Source organism: Diabrotica virgifera, chromosome 5 (genome assembly GCF_917563875.1).
Source record: "Diabrotica virgifera virgifera chromosome 5, PGI_DIABVI_V3a".
Classification (NCBI taxonomy): Eukaryota; Metazoa; Arthropoda; class Insecta; order Coleoptera; family Chrysomelidae; genus Diabrotica; species Diabrotica virgifera.
In genome coordinates, this window is record NC_065447.1 from 7,789,980 (window position 1) to 7,805,574 (window position 15,595).

General features: G+C 32.2%; 1 protein-coding gene across 1 annotated transcript in view; it reads right to left on the reverse strand.

The window, feature by feature from the left end:
- Window positions 1-11,561, reverse strand: part of LOC114338317 (43 kDa receptor-associated protein of the synapse homolog) — a 186,854-nt gene extending 175,293 nt beyond the window's left edge. The window contains exon 1 of the mRNA XM_028288932.2: window positions 11,260-11,561. Coding sequence (XP_028144733.1) covers window positions 11,260-11,300 — 41 coding nt within the window. The 5' untranslated portion in view covers window positions 11,301-11,561. The remainder of the gene's footprint in view (window positions 1-11,259) is intronic.
- Between the last annotated feature and the right edge of the window lie 4,034 nt (window positions 11,562-15,595).

The following is a 15,595-nucleotide window of genomic DNA, read 5'->3' on the forward strand; positions in this document are numbered from 1 at the left end:
ACAAACACGTTGTAAACATCAATGTCGTATTCCCATGATTTGTTCAAGACCTGATTGACTGTAAATATTTTATCCATTGTCGATCTTTCCCGTTGGAAGTCCGTCTGATAATCTCCAATAATATTTTCTGCTAGTGGTTGGAAACGCTGGTTTATACGTGAGGACTTTGTATGCTGTAAATAATAGAGAAATTGCACGGTAATTTTTGTGGAGTTTGTCTCCTTTTTAATAGATCGGGCATACTATACTTTTCTTCCAGTCGTCGGGTATTTTCTCTTCTTGTTATACGTATTTGATAAGCGCGTGGATATGACTTATTAGGTGGTCGCCACCTATCTTATACAGCTGGTATTTCGTCAACAATAGTTGAATATGTGTTCGCTTCTATTTAATAATGAGTTAAATTGATCAAATTCTGGAATTTCATTTTTTGATAGAGTCGCTGCCAACGCGGTCCCAATTCAATTACGAGCAGCACCATTCCATAAAAGTTTAGTAGTCGATCTTTACGACGCTACTCGTAAAAGATTTTTACTGTTTTACAAACGTGAGAATTTTCTCTTTATTTAGTTTTATCTACCTGGATATTTTTATCAATAATTCATGCTATCTTAGAGAAACCAGCACACGAAAGAAAATAAATAATTAATAATTTCGATAGAAACAAAGCAGATAATACAGTGACAGATATTTTTTTATTCCTTTGTAATAGTACGAGATCTCACTCACTGCAGAATCACTACATTAATTAAATTAATTCTTGTCAAACAAGAAGCGTTGCGCGCTAGCTTTCTTTCACTATATCTGTGGTATCTCGCGTTTTTGACAGCTGCCAATCCTAATTTGCGGCCATTTTTTCACAGGCAACCTTATGTCATCTTATTAGAAAAAAAAATAGCTTTAATTTGATATAAAAAACATGCATCTACGTCAGGAAAGAATTTTTTTTTCAAAAATGAATTACTACTAATTTAATTAAAATTAGTTGCGGCCAATATTTGACTGGCAATCTGTTGACTGTTGAGGTGTATTCTGAGGTACTATTTTGTATACCTACGCGTTCTCTTACAAAAATTTTGTGAGTTTCGAAAGAATGTTTATGTTTGTTTCATCGACTTCGAGAAGGTATTTGATTGAGTATACCACGATACACTTTTCGATTGCCTGCGGGCAGTAGGATTTGACCACTACAATATAAGACTTTTACAATATTTATATTACAATCAAGTAAGGCCACTTTCCTAATTGAAGATAGTTGTACTGAAAAACTGCCCATTAAATGGATTACGACAGAGTTATGTTTTGTCACCCAGTCTTTTTAATCTATGCTGAGAAGAAATCTTTAGGGGGTTTTGGGAGACAACAGAGAGTAATACTATGCCGACAATTAATCAATAATCTCAGATACGCTAATTAACTAGTTATGATGGGAAATAAGCCACAATTCTACTAAAAAAATAATTTTATTAACGTTTCGACGTCCAAATCGGATGCCGTTGTCAAAATACAAAAAATATTAATGAATTAAACAAAAACGTTGTTGTTTAGTAAAAAATTCTTCTAATAATTTATTTAATCTAATTCATTTATATCGGAAATTCAGACATATATTATACATTTTAAAGTAGAAAACTTTAAAATGATGTTCCTGGGACGACTTTACTGAAAGATAGTTCATTTGATTACATGAAATCAACCCCCAATTAAAGAACTTTTTAACGTCTACAACATTTATTTGAAACATTTTTCTCTAAAATACATATGGTCAAAAAACTGATTTTTTAATTCTTTATAACGGTTTAAAAAAAAATAAACCTCTGTTTCTGTAGCGTTTGGTTGGAGCCTTCATTTACGGAAATATTTTCCCACTGTGTGTAAGTCCGCAGTAAGGATTTCTTCTGTTTCTTCAAATGACTTACACCTTGTTGCAAGGACCCAGTCATCGGCGTAACCAAACTTTCTTGATCTGGTTTCTGGTATATCAGCGATGTACAGGCTAAAGAGAAAAGGAGCCAGAACAGATCCCTGAGACAGTCCATTCTTCAGTTTTCTTGGGGTGTTGATGTCAGTTCCCATGACCACTTGAATCGTTCGGTCGGCTAGTATAGCATGCTGTTGATTATTCGTGCGGTGGATTTACAAGGGATTGTACGGAGGAGCTTGTATATCATGCCTTCTCTCCAGACTGTATCGTAGGCCTCTGTTAGGTCTATGAATGCCGCTGCAGTTTTAAGTTTTCTCTGGAACCCTGCCTTAATAAATGTGGTAAGTGAAAGAACCTGATCTGCGCAGCTTATTTTCGGTCGGAAACCTGCCTAATCAACTGGTATTGTTTCAAATAGTGTGCATCCTATTAAATGGTTGTGGGACACAACGCTGAACAAATTAGAAGCATTGGAATTGTGGTGCTATCGACGGATCTTAAAAATATTGTGGGTTTAGCCCAACTTCCAATGAATATAGTCTTAAAATGATGAATTCAGAACGTCTGTTCACAAAAATCAAAAAGAGGAGAAACCAGAAGACTTCGGCCATATAATTAGCGGTACTATACAGGGTGTTTCATTAATAATTGTCCATATAGTAACTGGAGAAACCTTAGCACAAAATACGAAGATTTAACCGAAAACATTTAAATAAAATGTGGTTCCTTACTGAGCTCCAGGGTATTTTATCTAAAAATTTAAAAATTATTTTTGCTCAGCATTTTAAACCTATTCGACGTATCCCTTTTTATACTTGGCAGAAAGTATAGGTACTGTACAAGCTACTAAATTATGTTAAAAAAACATTTCTGGCTATTACCAGAGGCGTACGACGAAGGAAAGTGAATGGTTGACCCTTTCCAAATTCTACGCCACTGGCGGAATTGCTATTTTAGTTCAATTTTTGGATTCTCCAATACTTTCTATAAAAATAATAAACTTATCATTCGTAACTGTAAAGTCATTAGTTTTCGAGATCTTTGAAGTTAAAAGTGAAACGACACGGATATTTGGATCAGTGTATTTTGTCGCTTCATTTTTAATTTCAAATATCTCGAAAAGTAATCATTTCATCGTTACGAATGAAGAGTATATTATTTACATAAAAAGTATTGGAAAATCAAAAAATTACACTAAAATAGCAATTTAGTCAGTGGCGTAGAATTTGGGAAGGGTCAACCAGCCACTATCCCCTGTCGTACGCCTCTGGTAGTAGCTAGAAACGTTTATTTATATTGATTTAGTAGGGTGTACAGTACCTACACTTTTTGCCAAGTATGATAAGGATATGCCAAATAGTTTTAAAGTACTGGTTACAAATAATTTTAAAATTTTAATTATATGAATCATATCATAAATTAATCAAAATAACTGTGCCGTTTCATATTTAACTTCAAATATCTCGAAAACTAATGACTTTATCGTTACCAATGATAAGTATATTATTTAGGTAGAAAGTTTTGGAGAATCTAAAAATGGCACTAAAATAGTAATTACTCCAGTGGCGTAGAATTTGAGAAGGGTCAATTATTCACTATCCCCTGTCGTACGCCTCTGGTAGTAGCTAGAAACGTTGGATTATCATAATTTAGTAGGGTGTATAGTAGTCGCACTTTCTGTGACTACTATACTTATATGAAAAGGATACGTCGAATAGTTTTAAAATGCTGAGCAAAAATAATTTTTAAATTTTTACATTAAACACCCTGTAACTCAGTAAGGAACCACATTTTATTTAAATGTTTTAGGTTAAATCTTCGTATTTTGTGCTAAGGTTTCTGCAGTTACTATTTGGACAATTATTAATGAAACACCCTGTATAGGGTGAGGCAGATAACTGGCCTATTAGAAATATCTCGAGAACTAAAGGCAACAGAATCATGAAAATTGGAATAAATGAGTTTTGAAGGATGATCTATTAATATATAAATGAAATGATCTATTAATATATAAATTAAAATATTTTCATCTCTTTGCAACTTCCGGTTATACCGGAAGTTGCTTATATCTTCGTTTTTTTTAATGGGACACCCTGTATATTTTTACATTTTTGGATTCTCTTCGATGTCTTCTTTCTTAAAATATAAGGTTTTGTAATATTATACAGGGTATTTTAAAAGATAATTACGTTTATTTATTAATTTCGTAGCAACATTCACACCCTGTAGAATTGTAGTAGTTTGACATCTAAAACTCTACTTACGTTCAAATGATTTTTAATATACTCTACTATTGTTAAGAATCATTAGTATAGCTAAATTTTTAATTTTAGTATATAGGGTTGGTCGAAACTCGGAATGAGTATTTTCTGAGTTTTATTAACTGGAACACCCTGTATTTTTGTATTGTAGTGAAACGATATTTTATAGTACTTTTTTATTTCTTAAGCATTCCCTATACCTAACTGCTTTAATTTGTGAGTTATTGGTGATTCAAGCTAAACATTAATTGCAACAAAAAATATGTAAAATTTTGTTAGGTTGGCCGTGAAAATACTCAATCCCAAATAATTTTTCAGAAATAAATACATATTAATCCAGACTGGTCCTTAAAATTACCAAAAATGGTTTAGCTATCGAAATACCTACTAAGTTAAGATTGTTGGTGCGATTAACAATTAAGCACAAATTAAAGCAGTTAGGTATAGGGAATGCTTAAGAAATAAAAAAGTACCATAAAATATCATTTCATTACAATACTAAAATACAGTGTGTTCCATTTAAGAAAACTCAGAAAATACTCATTCCGAGTTTCGACCAACCCTGTATACTAAAATTAAAAATTTAGCTATACTAATGATTCTTAACAATAGTAGAGTATATTAAAAATCATTTGAACGTAAGTAGAGTTTTAGATGTCAAACTACTACAATTATACAGGGTGTTAATTTTGCTACGAAATTAATAAAAAAACGTAATTATCTTTTAAAATACCCTGTATAATATTACAAAACCTCATATTTTAAGAAAGAAGACATCGAAGAGAATCCAAAAATGTAAAAATATACAGGGTGTCCCATTTAAAAAAAAAACGAAGTTATAAGCAACTTCCGGTATAACCGGAAGTTGCAAAGAGATAAAAATATTTTTATTTAATAGATCATCCTTCAAAACCCCTTTATTCCAATTTTCATGATTCTGTTGCCTTTAGTTCTCGAGATATTTCTAATAGGCCCTTTATTTGCCTCACTCTGTATACTTCGCCTTATAATACATGAAAAAGTGAAGGGAACGAGACGGATTGGTCGAAAGAAACTTTTGCGGCTTCGTAATATTAGACAATGGTGTGGTTTTACAGTAAAATAATAATTTAACGCAGCAGCCGATAGAGAAAGGTTTCATGAAATCTTACTGAATTTGTATGGTAAACAAAGTATCCAGGATGGTAAGTTACCAGTTCTAAACATAGAAGGTTCAGCTTTAGAATAAGTATATAAGCAGAATAAGTACACTGACAAGGATGATATGTGATATGTGTTCTAGATTTATTTGTAACTACCCTGGACAATAAATCACAATAAAAACATGTAGATTTTGGCCATCAAAGGGTTAGTGCAAGGAAAGATAAGTGAAAGAAAACCAATAGAAATAAGAAGATATTCCTGGTTCAAAAATTTGGGTAAATGATTTAACACCTTCAATAACCGTCTGTTTAGAACTGTAAAGTCTGTAAAGAAAGTAAATTTGAGAATCGCCAAGTAGTCCATTAAAATGTTACATTTAGGTTGCATTTCTTAGAGGAGTCAATTTTATTTCTTTTAATGTGTAGGGGGGTTCAGTAGAAGCTTAAGTTCAAGTTTTTGAGGTTGCCACCCTTGTCCCCCCGGCCGCCATATTGGAAAAAGGGGTGCAAAGGGCTTTCGCGCTGTATCTTCTAAACTAGCAATGCTACAGAAAATTTAATTACACATAAAATGTAGTAAATTAAATTTTCTACAATTTTATATCTATTACTTTTTATAGTCAAGTGACCAACAAAAAAGTTATAAATAAAAACATGAGAAAATTTTGTAAGAAGTTTCCTCTTGGAGGTTATAACTTTTTTTCCGCTCATTTCACAATAAAATAACATCATAGCGATTTTGTAGAGGATTTTTCAAAGAACAATTTTCGCTATAAAGTTGTTTAATTTTATTTATTATCTAGGTTTTACAGCGCTCCAATCTTGACCAGATTCTCGAATTCTCATAGGAATACAATAAAAAAAAAATACTTTTCTATCTAATATATTAGTCGAGCGGCAGCAATCGTTATGCCGACCACGAAAATCTTTAAGGTGAATTACCAATTTTGGTCTATTTTTATGTTTTCGAGGTCGCTGAATCCTAAAATCAAGTTTATTTTTATCTAGATTTGGTGGAACATGTTCAAAAATTAAATTTTATACAAAAATGCCGAAAATCAATTTTGATGATTTTTCAAATTTACCTCGCTGTATCTTTGGTCACTGTAAATATTTCCTTTTGATAATTTTACTGTATAATCTTTGAAGTATGTAGATAACAACGGAATTTGTCCTAATATTTAAATACATTAAAAAAGGAGTTGTTAGTTTTTAAACATTTTGTCATCATATTTCGTTAGTTTCATGTTTACTTAAAAAAGTTGAGTGACAAACTTTTTAGTTTATAATTTTAACCAACACAACAATATACCCTATTCCACGAACATACGCCTGTTTTGGATTACTTCGACAACGAATATTTTACTGTGCAAAATAAGAAGAACGAAAGTAAATTGCAAATTACATTGTTGTTGATTGGAATAATTATTAGCGCCATTTACTTTCGTACTTCTTATGTTGCACAGTAAAATATTCGTTGTCGAAATAATCCAAAACAGGCGTATGTTCGTGGAATGGCCCATAAAATATAATTCATAAAGAAGTTTTTTGGAAAATTTTAAGTCAAAATATACAATAGGAAAAAAGTTATGTTACTTCATATACAAGCGGCACACCCCAAATAACGCTTATATCTCGAGATCCTGACCACGGTGTGGTAAATGGCTAATTTTGATCATACTTTATGCTTTTGATATCAAAAATTCGTTTTTTGCTCTTCTCGAAAATTTTGCAGTATGCGGTTGCGTCATTCTTCTTCTTAACCGGCGAATTTGTCCCCAAAGAACTTCTTGGGCCGTTTCTATATATACTTTATAGTGGGGAGAAAGGTCAAAAACAGATTAATAATAGCATAGGAATGTTAAAATCATAATAAATTGTCTGAATAAAAAATATATATAGATAGAAAAGTAAGCTTAACTTTTATTTTTATTATATCCCTATCAGCATTCGAGAATCTGGTCAAGTTTGGAATGCCGTAAAACCTATATAAATAAATAGAATTAAACAAATTTATAGTGCAAATTTTTCGCTGAAAAACCCTCTACAAAATTTCTATAATGTTATTTTATTTTAAAATGAACTGAAAAAAAGTTATAACTTCCAAAAGGAAACTTCTTACAAAATTTTTACATATTTTTGTTTATATCTTTATTGTTGGTCACTTGACGATAAAAGGTAATAGAAATAAAATTGTAGAAAATTTAATTTGCTACATTTTATGTTTAATTATATTTTCCGTAGGGTTGGTAGTTTACGAGATATAGCGCGAAACCCCTTTGCACACCATTTCCAAGATGGCGGCCGGGGGACGAGGGTGGCGACCCCAAAAACTTGAACTTAAGCTTCTACTGATTTCCCCTATACATTAAAGAAATAAAATTGACTCCTCTAACAAATGCAAGGTACGGCTTTAAAAATGTAATATTTTAATGGAGTAAAGTTTATGAAATGGTTTAATATCAATTTTATCTCCTCATCTAATTGTGAACTTCGAGTTAATCAACAAATTATTTGGTCTGTCCTTCCAAAACCCAATTTTCAATCATTCTCCTCAAACAAAATTAAATTTATGTAAATCTCCCACGATTTATCGTCTTTTACTTTTCAAAAAGTTCCGTTTTCTTTAATAACCCTTAAAACTTTGTCTAAAGTTGAAACAGTTATTAGATTTAATAAATGAATGTACTTTTTCAAAATTTTTCCCTTTTTTAAATTATTTTCTTTACAATAATTCTTCATGATTAAAAATTATAATTTGAAGTTAGATCAAAAATAGAATATTACATAATTTAGTAAGCCAGTTATTTTTGTGTTAATCCAGGAGCCCAATTTTTTAATTTAATGAGCTCATTATTATTCTCATAGATTTTCTCAAGTGCATTGAACATTATATTCCTTTTTACTAGTTTTGTTAAGAATAAGCTACAATTTTACTTTAAAATTAAGTTTATTTGGCATTTAGATTTCCACTTCGGTCATTTCTGTTTATTCAGAATCATTTTTGGGAACGATTTCTGAAGTGGAAATCAAGAGGTCAAATAAACTTAGTTTTAAAGTAAAATTGTGGCACATTCCCAACAAAAATAGCAAATTTCATTGAGATACCTCAAGCAAATAGTTTGAGAACAACATATATTCCTATGTTGTCCTTTAGTTACCTTACTATGTATTTCTTGTTGATCTGCCGACCATAAATCTAGACTGATTTTCTAGTTAAGCTATTCGCGATTGAAATGGACTATAGAGGGCAGGAATGCAGAAAAATGGCCGATATAAATGGTATAAACAAACATTCATTTGAGGAACATAACAATACCGATTTGATTTAAAATATTTTAATGTACTCATAATGCTGAAAACTAAACATTTCTTAATAGTGACCAAATTCCATTCAAATCAACAATTTTCTGGTTTGTTTATACCACTTATAGTGGTTTAAATTTATTCCACCAGAGGTCAGATACTATGTTTTTCATCGCGAATTATGAAGACATAACAACTCATGAAATTTAATTACGTCATATGTATCATATGAATATATGTATCATATGATAGATATGCTGCAGAGGAAGTGAAAAAACAAGTCAACAAGGCAGCCACAATATATCGGGATACTTGAGGGACATCATCATCATCAATGGTGCTACAGCCCTATGAAAGAGCCTCGACCTTCCCAAGTCTATTACGCCAGTCAGTCCTATCCATTGCCAACCGTTGCCAGTTTACTGTGCCTATTTTTCTCCCATCATCACCTACACCATTCTTCCATATAAGTTTTGGCCTACCCCTATTTCTACTTCCCACAGGTTGTGACATAAGGATTCTTCTAGGAGGGTTGTTATGCTCTGATCTTGCTAGATGTCCTGCCCATCTTAGTCTTCCTATTCTTATAAGAAATACTACGTCTTCACCACCAATATATGTTTATATCTGTGGTATACCTCGTAGTTGTACCTCCTCCTCCAAATACCATTTTCACAGATGCCACCGAATATTCCTCTCAGGACCCTTCGTTCAAATATAAGCAGAAAGTTTTCATCTGTCTTGGAGATGGTCCATGTCTCCGATCCATATGTCAACACTGGTTGTATAAGGGTTTTGTATATGTTTATTTTTGTTTTTTGGCTTAAGTTTCTGCTTCTCATATGTCTTCTCAGCTCAAAATAGCATTTGTGCGCTAGGATTATCCTTCGCTTGATTTCTTCCGTCATGACGTTCTCCTTGGTGATCAGTGAGCCTAAGTATGTGAATTTGTTCACCACTTCAAAGGTAGAGTTATCAACAGTGAATTAGTGATCAATGTTTCTGGCTCTATTGTTGGGTGTTGATGCCATCATCTTAGTTTTCTCCTCGTTTACTTTCAGGCCCATATTGTTTGAGGCATTTGAGAAGGTGGTGTACATTTCTTCTAGTTTGCGCGTTGTGCGGGCAACCATATGAGGGACATCATATGGAGGAACAAATGTATGAGCGTAGAGATCAAAATCGTGCTCGTGTATTTTTATAAATAATGTTGTTCACTGCTCTGTATCTCGAATAGTGCCCAACGGTTTTTGCAGATGCTACGAAATAATGGACAGACCCTTCTAACCCCCTTCACCATTTTCCATGAAAATAATTTTTCTTTTATTTTTTTTTTATTTAGCTTAATGCCTCAACAACTAATGGTCATTGGCATGGTACAGTTGATTGATTTTGCAATCAGATACCTAGTGTAATGTGTAGAGTGTGTGCTGAGTAAATGTCTGGTTACTTCGCAAAGTTGAATTCATTGTCTTTATAAAGAAACGCTAATTGTATCCAAATATCTGCGGTCCCTCCGGTGAGTATCGATCCCACAAGTCCAGAAACTTTTTTTATTTATTAATTTTCAATAAATGAAAAATTTCCTCCTCAGCTGAGATTCTAACTCACGACCCTTAAATCCAAAGGTAGGTTCTCTTACCACTGAGCCACAGAGGGGGGATTTTACATAATGAGAAAGAATTTTCGAATAAGCGTTGTTTATTTTTTGAATTATCTGAGAAAACTGCTTAGAGTAATGCATAGTTTTTACACCATCAGAAAGAAGCGATTTCAACGAACAAAATTGCACTGACTTGTTTCAAAATGCAGATATTTTGATATGAGAATTTTCGATTAAAAATTGGTGTGCTTTTTCGATATTAAATCAAAATAATGAAAAAAAAAATAAATATTTTAAATAAAAAAAAAAAACAGTGTATTTGGTACACAAAAAGGTAAGTTTTCATTAAATTTCGTGAAAAAATAATTTTTTTGTGGAAGATAAGAATAAAAAACCAAAAACTCGGTAATTTGAATTGTTCCAAATTTTGAGGTTATGTAAAAAAGTTTAAATACAAAAGTTGTAGATCTTTTTATTACATAGAACTTTAATAGGTATATTTTACCTATAGGTATACCTATAGGTATATAAATACCTATAGGTATATTTTTTTATTAGACTTATAGTTTTGCCGGAAATCACGACAGACCATTTTTTACCCTTAAAAACTCACTTCTTTCCACTTCCAAACCTGAGATCTCTAGTAAATTATTTTTCCTTTAATTTTTGTTATATTTTTTCCGTTTACAACGGGTTCCACTCTTTGACTATTTTTTTTTTCAGTTTTTACCATTTTAAAAGGTTTTAGCCTTGGACTATTATCAGTAAAAATGTTCATTATTCATTTGTGAAACTCCAAAAAAATCATATGTTTTTACAAAATCTAAATTGTGAAAAATAATCTTTTATTTGGTTTTTTGGAATACTTTTCCTGATCTATTTTGTTTCATTAAGCTACTAATGATTTTTGAAATTAATGTTTTAATTACACTGCAGCAAAAGACACTTTGACACTACTGTTAAAATAAATATATTTAAATTTGTATATCTTTGTAAATGTCTAATAAATATAACATCCCTTACCTTATGTACTCATGATGTGAGTTGAGAGACTCCCAAGACATGTTCAAAACTATCTTTCAGCAACAAGTCCTTAAAAAATCTACCGCAGAAAAAAGTATCCCACGACCGATAAAAAGTCTAAAACAAGTCATGTCCGCAACTGCAGATCTTCACCGGTTTTCGTTCGATAAAAAACACAAAATCAAAACAACACTACACCCGTAACTAACTTAGTAGCGATATTCCGTCAAAAAAAAATCCGATCCGTTGCTAAATTCTTACACTAGATAATTTAACGCCAACAAACACACCCCTTTCTCGTGTTACCCAGCCTCCCCTAATCAGTATCTGGACCAAACTCAAGCAAGACTCAGCGGAGGATCGGAGGGTATCGGCAGGAATCGCGATCGGCCCGACAGGACCAAAAGGGCCGGATCAAGAGTAAAAACAGATTATACAAGTAGAAAATTTCTTTGGATTTCGTTTGTTTAACTTTCTGTTTTGTTTTAATATTTTTCTCCAAAAAATTTCTGGTCTCTATTTATATTCTTTTAACTATTGTCACATTTACTTATCAATCTGGAGGTTCTAATGGGATAGTCGTGCTTCTTAAATAGCCGCTCTGTCGCTCCTACTCAAATGTCAATAGCAGCGTTGGAAGTCCTGCTGAATCTACCACCACTTCATATCTTTGTACATAGTACGTTCTTTAACGGTAAAATTTTGCAAAACCTCTAAATTTTAAATAAGCGCTTGGATTGACATGAAATTTGGCATACACATAGCTAACAAGTCAAAGAAAAAAAGTGATATTTTGCCGATATGTGCTTTTGCCCTGGGGGTGGTTTTCACCCCCTATTAGGGGTGAAAAAAATATTAATCTAAAGTAAGTCCGAAAATGGATAAACTGACTAATTTTAAATAACTTTTGCTCTATAGAGTTTTTCACTAAGTCAATACTTTTCGAGTTATTTGCCAGTGAATATGTTCATTTTTTCAACAAAATAACCACGCTTTTAGACGGTTTTTCGCAAATAACTCAAATAGTAAGTATTTTATCGAAAAAACATTTTTAACAAAAATATAGCCTATAAAAATTTTTAAAAAACGGTGTATATATCACGTCTCTATACCTAGTAGAAGCAGAGTTATAGATAATAAAAAATAGGTTCATATTCGTCAAATTCCAAATGGAACACTTTAACGTGAAATAACCAAAAATGAAGCACATTTCGGGGAAAACTCATTGAAACTTATTTAAAGTGTTTAAAAAAAGCTTCATTTTTGTTTCATAAAAAAAAATTCTAGCATCAAACGTAAACAAGTTACGCTCAAAGTAAAGTTAGTCCCTTTTCTTTTGGTAAAAAAATCCGAAAAATCACCCCTTAATTAGTATCTAAGATTAATTTAATAGTTACGGCTTCACAAGTTTCTTGACTCGTGTATGTATTGTTTATATGATCTGTAAGTTTCATTGGTTCAAAGTCCTTATTTTTGAAAGGACTGTAAACAAATTTAGAAACACCAAATCTTAATCAATTTTTGTCCAACAGGAAAACAAAAAAATATATGATATTCAGAAAAGCAATGCTGACATTTTTTGTTTCTCGAGATTTTTGGTATCTCTAACAATTTTTAAGATATTTTAAAGATATTTTTAAGATATTAAAATTTTTAAAAATTTTACTTTAAAATAAAATTTTTTCAAAAATTAGCAGTTTGAATCGATGAAACTTACAGATCATATAAACACAACATAAGTAAAATAATTTGTGGAGCGGTAATGATTAATTTCATTTAAGTTGCTAATTAGGGGGTGGTCTTCCCGATTTTTTTTTGCTAAAGCAAAAGAGACCAACTTTATTTTGAGCGTAACTTGCTTAAATTTAATGCTAGAAATTTTTTATAACAACAGAAATAAAGCTTTTTTAGCACTTTAAAAAAGTTATAATCGATTTTCCCCAAAAAGTGCTTAATTTTTTGGATATTTCACGTCGAAATATTCTATTTGAAATTTGGTGAATATGAATCTATTTTTCATTGGCTATTACTCTGGTTCTACGAGGTCCAGAGACCTAACGCGTACACCATTTTTTTTTTACTTTTTTACAGGCTATTTTTTTGCTAAGAACGTTTTTTTCGACAAAACACTTAATTTTTGAGTTATTTGCGAAAAACCGTCTAAAAAAGTGGTTATTTTGTTGAAAAATGAACATATTCACTCGCAAATAACTCGAAAAGTGTTGACTTGGCGAAAAGCTCTATAGAACAAAAGTTACCTAAAATTAGTCAATATATCCATTTCTGGACTTATTTTGGACATATATTTTTCACCCACAAGAGGGGGTGACTGTCACCCCCAGGGCAAAAGCACACACTGGCACAATATCACTTTTCTTCTCTGACGTGTAAGCTATGCGTAAGCTAAATTTCATGTCAATCCAAGAGGTTCTTTAAAATTTAGAGCAAAAACCGTGAAAGAATGTACTAACAGGGCGAAGCCAGATCAGTGATATGGGTGTCCCGAAAAGATTGGTCATAAATTATACCACATATTCTGGGGTCAAAAATAGTTTATTGAACCTAACTTACCTTAGTACAAATGTGCTCACAAAAAAAGTTACAGCTCTTTGAAGTTACAAAATGAAAATCGATTTTTTTCAATATATCGAAAACTATTAGAGATTTTTTATTGAAAATGGACATGTATCATTCTTATGGAAGGAACATCTTAAAACAAAATTATAGTGAAATTTGTCCGCCCCATTAAAAATGTATGGGGATTTTGTTCCCGTAAGCCCCCCCAAACTTTTGTGTACGTTCCAATTAATTCATTATTGTGGTACCATTAGTTAAACACAACGTTTCTAAAACTTTTTTGCCACTTAGTATTTTTTCGATAAGCCATTTTTTATCGAGATGCGCCTTCTTTTTCGATATATTTACGTAAAATTTTTATTGGGGTTTTGTTCCTTTAAACCGCCCAAATGTTTGTGTACGTTCCAATTAAACTATTATTATGGTACCATTAGTTAAACACAGTGTTTTTAAAACTTTTGCCTCTTAGTCTTTTTTTCATAACTCAACTTTTATCGAGATGTAGCTTCTTTTTCAAAATATACCTAAAAATGTAAATTATAAATACATTTTCAGATTTATTAACAGGTCTCTATAATCGTACTTAACCATATACAAATATGTGGTGGATTCGACAAATATTCAAAATATCTCGATAAACACTGGCTTATCGAAAAAGTTCTAAGAGGCAAAAAGGTTTTAAAAACATTGTGTTTAACTAATGGTGCCACAATAATAATTTAATTGGAACGTACACAAAAGTTTGGGGGGTTTAAGGGGGTGCACAAATTTTTATGGGGTGCACAAATTTAACTTTATTTTTTTTAAGATGTTACTGCCATAAAAATGCCACATGTCTATTTTCAATAAAAAAGAAAGTGGATAGCTCACAAATCTTTGGAATGGTGGGGGAATTGATCAGGACAAAGACAGGTGAACCAGTTCATTACAGAACATTCGCCAAAATTTACGGTAGATCTAATAAGCAAATACAGGAAAACAGTCAAATCCTTAGCAGGTCTGCTAACAGGGCACTGGAAGCTGAATAGGCAGTTGAAGCTGATGGGATTGTCAGATGATGACCTGTGCAGATTCTATCACCTGGAAGAAGAAACAGTAGAGCACATTCTATTTCAGTCTGGTAAATGTGCGGTTCTTTCCATTAGGAGAAGAAAATCCACCGACAAATAGGTAGAGGTGGTAGATGAAATGTTCAGTCTCGAAGCTATTAGACTTTTTAAAAAGGTCGCAGTGGAAGAGGCCAGAAGGCGTACTTCTTATATCTAAAAAAATCTGAAAATTTTTTTTAAGAAACGCTTTCCTTTATTTATGAGTGACTAAAATTAAAAATATTATAAAAAGATCACCTAAAAAGCAAAAAATAAAAAAATCAAACTCGAAGGATTATTCGAAAAAAACATTTGATACATACATTGTACATTTTCTGTAATTTCTTCATACATTTCTTAAATCAAAATCATTATTTACACCTATTACAGTTTTCGCAGCCTTTCCATCTCTTTTAATGCTTTACTATTGCACGGTGTAGACCCTGTTAATTTCTCGCAATGCAGTTCTTCGATGCGCAAGTCGTTTAAAGGCATGTATCCATACAAAGGTAAACCTCGCTCGGTGTAGCAGCTCCACATAGTGGATACGTCGGTGATCGCCGCTCGGCGCTCACCCTCTTCGATTTAACCGGTTTGCGGTTTATATGTAGGGGAGAGCATGCCGTATCAATTTGAGCAGCTACACCGAGCAGGGTGCATGGATACGTACT